Genomic DNA, 5,645 nt, shown 5'->3' with positions numbered 1-5,645 from the left:
ATGATATCGTCTAACCTTGGGCAATACGAGTTTTGCTTGCTACACCAACCGGATCTTAATTGGGCCAGAGTAGTTCAGGTAAAGTCTTTCTCATTAATTGCTTTTGGTGGTAGGATACAGCTGATACAATGAAATCGCATTGGTTACAGTATTTTTATGGATCTTCTGCAAGCTCGTTCTGCATAGAGAGGTTGTGAGTGGATGGTGATGTGTTGTCGGATCGCGTTTCTCAACATTCAGATACTCTTCCTGACATGTCTCGTAGAGGGTTATAGCTCAGTGAGTTGGAAATTTGGTTGATTCTACAGGAAGAAGTCCTAAAGGGTGATATTTTAAGAGCTATAGGAAAGTTCTTCAAAAAAAAAACAACACATAAAATTCAGAAAAATGCATGAGGTCACGCCGACGGACGCTGAACGCCCGTGTTCAAATCCCGGCAGGAATATCAGAAAATTGTTCATCGGTAGTTATCCCCTCCTAATGCTAGCAACATTTCTGAGGTAGTTTGCCATGTAAAAATTTCTCCCCAAAGAGGTGTCGCTCTGCGGCACGCCGTTCGAACTCATTCATTGATATGTGAGAAGTTTGCCCCTATTCCTTAATGTAAAATTCGTGGCCAAATTTGCACTCTTCACATATAATTCGAACTCCTCAATTACACATAGACGCGTGGCCATTTCTAGCACCTCCTCATACATGGTATCAATTCAGAAGTTCGTGCTTATCGGCAAATACAAAAATAAGCACAGTTCTGCTTAAGGCAATCTACTATAGGGGTTTGGCCAATACCAACTATAGTAGAAAGCATCTATAGTACCGAGGACTTCGCAAAGGAGTGTTCACTGATTCCGCACTATTACCAGCGATCTCTTATTGCCTATTTTGTCAGCTGCCCAATTCCCGCCACCTTCTAAAGGCCCGAAATCCAGGGTAGTCGTCCTACTGCCTCAAGATTGTCTTCAGAGTCTTAAGATCACGATGAATTTTTAACTGATAGTCACCATATCTGAGCAATCAAAGTACGCGACAGATTCCTGGCGCCCTAACATACAGGTGCCAACATCTCAGCTCAAGTATGATATTTAAGTCCTCTTCTGGGCCAATATTTCTCGCCTGCGAAATTTTGTACGTGCCTCAATTAAAATTGAATTCGCTTTCTCGTATAATTTTAGAAATATTTAAATAAAACACATTATTAAGATAGCGAATTAGAATCCTCAATGATTTATTCAGTTAGATATTTGTCCGCTATGTTACGATTGTAGCAATATAAAATGCCACTACTAGGTTTTTTGTTATTGTTTTTCTTTTCAAATTGCCAATACATTTTACGTTCATTGAGAGTAAGAAATTTGATTCAAAATTGTTGGTTTGACTTGTTTGTTTTTTTTTTTTTTTTTTTGGGGGGGGGGGGTTTCTTTTTGTTTGTTTTTAGAAATGTATTGGTACTATTTAAGTTTATATTTGCAAATATGTAATTGTTTAATACACAAAAATAAAGAATGTTGTTAAAATAAGAAGTTATTTACCTAAACCAATCTTTTTAGCATCCACTTCGTAGATGAGAAGTCTCCACATTTTGACAACGAACACCTCCGCTTCTTCGTCGAGTACCTATGGTGAAGCATTAAATATAGAAGAGTGTGTTGCTATAGTTTTTTTTAAGGAATGTGGGTGTAAAGGTTACTTACCATTTGGACATCATCCAGAATACTTTGGGGTGAACTGCCAGCTAAAACCTTGGAGCATATGAAATCGACCAAAGTCGGCTCTGGCTCTCCAATATACTCGATAATCTTTTTGTTTATCCAAGGGCGTATTTTGCGCTCCATGAGGTTATTATCGATCTCGTTGCGATCAAGTTTGTAGTTGAAAAGGTCCTCCTTTTGAGTTGGTATCCTGTCAATAATGCTTTTTATGTGGCGTCGTTTTTCATCGTGTACCTTTGTACCACTACTATCATCCTTTTTGCTACTTGCTGCTTCAGATGTTTCATTCTTACCATGTTTTTTGTTTGCAGACGCGCTTCCTCCTTTTCCGGCAACGGCGGCGGCTGAAGATCCGACAACCACATCGTTTCGTTCATTCAATTGCTGCGCGCCAACACCATGTGAGTTGGTTTGTTTGGCCTGATTGTCATCATAGTCTGAAATTTGATTGCAGTTTTTTTTTAGATTTGAAAGACATTTTTCATTTTTTTTTTTTTGTTATTGTTTACCTAGAGGTACCAATTTTCGCTTTTTCGTATTTGAAACGTCATCATTGTCGTCGTCTGTATTAAAAACTCCTGCTGTAGATTCGATTTTCTTTTTCTTAGCATTGACTCCTAAGTTTAAACTTATGCCTACAGTGGGCATGATGGGAGGCGTTGATACGGAATCATTTGTTTGTGCATGTGAAAAGCCTTGCGGTGTGGCAGGTGACATTGATTCTATATCATCGGCGTTGGTATAGTCTCTAGATTCAGAGTCCTGACGACTATATCGACTGCTTGCATTTGACATGGTCTCGTGATTGGAAACTTCATCATTGGAGAGGGAATCAATGGATCTGGTTTTGGAAAGAGGGCGTGCAGGTGGAGCAACTCCCGGTGTTACAACAACATTAGCAACAGCACCGACACCAACGCCCTCATCGTTCCTATGGTAAGTTTCATGTGATGTATGCCGTTTTTCGGAAGTGCTGTTATGTTTCTCTCTACTACGTTCCTGTTCTTTTTCTTTTCGCTGGATATTTTCCTGATTAACGTCAATAATGATTTGTGGTTTATATAGTCTTTCATGCTCCTTTTTAGCTCTCTCGTATTCCTGTGTAGGATTTTCAAATTCGCCACTAAATATTTTATTCTTCAATTCATCCAATTCTTCTTGTTCTTTGTTTCTATCCTTCGCGTCAAGATCAGCTTCACGTACACGATCGGCAAGACGTCTTTGCAGTTCTCGGCCTCTGTGAAGAAAACGAAAAAGGAATATAAATTGTACTCCATTTCATTAAAATTCAGTACGAACGTAAGACGTACTTGTAATATTTCACATCATCCCTTTCATCATCATAGTCTTCTAGGAACTCTTTAAGGCGTTTGGCTTCCTTTTCTCGTTCATCTTGTTTGACTTTTTCCTTCATGCGTACCTAAGTTTTAAAAAATATATGTAGTTAGAATTTGGAAATTCAAAGGTCATAGTAAAAAAAAAATTACCTTCTCGTAGTCTTTAGCTTTTCGTTTTTCTCGTTGCTCCCAATTCATCAGTCGCTCTTGATATGCTTCTTCTTTCTCTCGAGCTTTCTTTTCGGCCTTCTTGCGCTCACGTATCTCGTCCTCCATTTCTTTTTCGCGTTGCACATCTCTTACATTTTTGCTGATTTTTTCCTCACGCTCCCTAAAAAATACGGGAAATGATTTTATACTAAAAAAAAGACTTGTTTTGCTTACCTTTCTCTTTCTCTGTCTCGTTCACGTTCTCTCTCCCGTTCTCGTTCTCTTTGTTCTCTTTCGCGTTCACGTTCCCGTTCTCGTTCCCTTTCTCTTTCCCTCTCTCTCTCCCTTTCCCGCTCCCTTTCCTTTTCTCTCAATTCTCTTTCGCGTTCCCGCTCACGTTCGCGTTCTCTTTCTCGCTCCCGTTCTCTTTCTCTGTAATCTCGCTCACGTTCCTTTGAACGAGAAGGACTACGTTTTCGCCTCGACTCCTTAATGGTTTCGGGCTCTTCCTTAATGCGAACGGGAGAAGCGATGGCTGCAGATTTAACCGCACCATTTTCATGTTCGTCAGCATCCCAGTCTTGTTCGCTGTCACTATTGGTTTTGCGTTTTTCCTTATCCTTTTGTTCGCGATCACGGTCTCTTTCGCGTTCCCGTTCTCTATCGCGCTCACGGTCACGATCTCTATCTCTTTCACGTTCTCTCTCCCTTTCCTTGTCGCGTTCTTTTTCCTTTTCTTTCTCCTTCTCTCGTTCCTTCTCCTTTTCCTTGCGATGCTCGTCAGCTTCTGCCCTTTTCCGAAACTTGCCTATTTCGCTACTTATGAGATTTCGTTTGTCCTCTTCCAAATTGGCCTCATTAAGAGCTTTGGGAACTTTCACTTCATCCACCCGTCCAGGCTTCATTTTTCCACCGCGTCCCCCGAACATATCATTTCGGGCGTTCGGATCGAATTCCTCAATTTCTTGTTTGTGTTCATCTATAATCTGCCGCATTAGCCTAAGGGCATCATCATCATTGTGTTTTTCATTTTTCTCCTCAATGGCACCATTCTTTCGTTCCTCCTCTTTAAAATTGTCCAACAAAAGTTTGTTTTTGGCATCCACCTTTGCCACCAAAGTTTTGCCATCTACCTCAATTTCGCTCAAAAGACGAACCGCCCGCATGCCAGCCGTGGGTCCACTAAAAAATAAAAAAAAAACAAATTAAATCCTCCAACATTGTACATTGTAACATGAATTCCCATACTCATATTCACAAAAGCCAAAAGTTGACACACGCTTCCAGTTGACCACAGGTCCGCAAGTCGCCAATATACGTTTTATGAGAACCTCTGGAACGCGTTCGCTAATGTTACCTGAAAGTTTACAATTGTAGTTATACCAGATGGAATCGTAATGTGTGTGGGATGTTTAATAATTACCAATGAAGACAGTAATAATTGGTCCCTGAAATTGCGGCACCGGATCCGGCGGTCTTTGATACACAGTGGGCTGTGAGCTGATTGTGGCCGAATTTCTATAACTTCTTGACGGTGGTGGCGGGTGTCCCATCATCTATATCAAAAACAAAAAAAAAGCAATCAACCGCTTACAAACACATATAAAACATGTAGTCTAATCAGAATACTCACATGTGGCGGAGGTATGGATGGATTCATATAAGGGGCCATAGGTGGGCGTGGTGGATAAGACATGGTGCCTTGTCTTACTTTCTTGCAGCACAAACTATCAAATAATGGTTATTATCTCTTCGTTTTGGCTTTGTTGGATACACCACTTTCCCACTCTATGTGTAGTAGTCAAGCCGAATTACGGCGTGTGTCAAGTGTCGACCGTGGTCGTACTGCAAAAATTAAATTCACCAAAAATATTTTCACGCTTTTATATTTCTTACGTTTTGTTGCACTATCGGGCGTTCACAAAGATATCCATTTATTCTATTTAATTATATTAGTAAACGCACAAACGCACGTTTGCAATTATTGAAATAGAAAAAAAGTCTTCCAAAAAAATTAATCCCTAAAAACAAGCCGATAGTGAATGCGGGAAATCGATTGTCATTTGATTCGATATGCGATTTTTAGCTGCACATCAACGCCGATACAAAAGAGGGATAATCGATTTCCAACGAAAAGATTTATCGATGTCGACGCAAACGTCTGGCCAAAATTGGAATTGGTACTATTTTCTTTTTGCAACTACTAGGTAAGTTTATTTTATTCGAAAGAAAATTGTCAAATATTTAATTCCTATAATTTTAAATTATATTTAAGTTATATGCGGTATGTACTGCACTGAGTTATTTAGGGCAAATAACGAAAGATGCTCTGTATAGAACTATAAAAGCTGTGTTTTATTTTATGTTTATGTAGTGCAAACCACGATTAATCGGTTCTTAATATCTTTTGTGCAACCCAAAAAAAAAAAAAAAGAATTGCTCTTACTTT

At 39.5% G+C, this 5,645-nt stretch overlaps 1 protein-coding gene across 2 annotated transcripts; it reads right to left on the bottom strand.

Moving 5' to 3' along the window:
• Positions 1 to 1,446: 1,446 nt before the first annotated feature.
• On the bottom strand, positions 1,447 to 5,240 carry LOC106083912 (RNA-binding protein 25). 2 transcript variants are annotated; one of them, XM_013247221.2, is made up of 10 exons: positions 5,093 to 5,240; positions 4,830 to 5,041; positions 4,620 to 4,752; positions 4,445 to 4,553; positions 3,431 to 4,378; positions 3,197 to 3,377; positions 3,020 to 3,129; positions 2,219 to 2,946; positions 1,692 to 2,146; positions 1,447 to 1,614 (listed from the first exon to the last, which is right to left on the bottom strand). In XM_013247221.2, the coding sequence occupies exons 2-10, from the start codon at positions 4,890 to 4,892 to the stop codon at positions 1,522 to 1,524; spliced, it is 2,820 nt and encodes a 939-aa protein (XP_013102675.2). In that variant the 5' UTR covers positions 4,893 to 5,041; positions 5,093 to 5,240; the 3' UTR covers positions 1,447 to 1,521. The 2 variants fall into 2 exon arrangements, with proteins under 2 accessions (XP_013102675.2, XP_013102674.2); XM_013247220.2 differs by having other exon boundaries at positions 4,830 to 5,240.
• Between the last annotated feature and the right edge of the window lie 405 nt (positions 5,241 to 5,645).

This window comes from Stomoxys calcitrans, chromosome 4 (assembly GCF_963082655.1).
Source record: "Stomoxys calcitrans chromosome 4, idStoCalc2.1, whole genome shotgun sequence".
Classification (NCBI taxonomy): Eukaryota; Metazoa; Arthropoda; class Insecta; order Diptera; family Muscidae; genus Stomoxys; species Stomoxys calcitrans.
This window is presented reverse-complemented; position numbering and strand designations above follow the sequence as displayed.

Excerpts from the sequence above, each read along its gene's own strand:
- LOC106083912 (XM_013247220.2), bottom strand. The coding sequence starts at position 4,892 with ATGTCTTATCCACCACGCCCACCTATGGCCCCTTATATGAATCCATCC. Across the intron at positions 4,379-4,444 it reads TTTGGCTTTTGTGAATATGA|TGGACCCACGGCTGGCATGC; the intron begins GTATGGGAATTC and ends TTTATTTTTTAG. Across the intron at positions 3,130-3,196 it reads AAGCTAAAGACTACGAGAAG|GTACGCATGAAGGAAAAAGT; the intron begins GTAATTTTTTTT and ends TTTAAAACTTAG.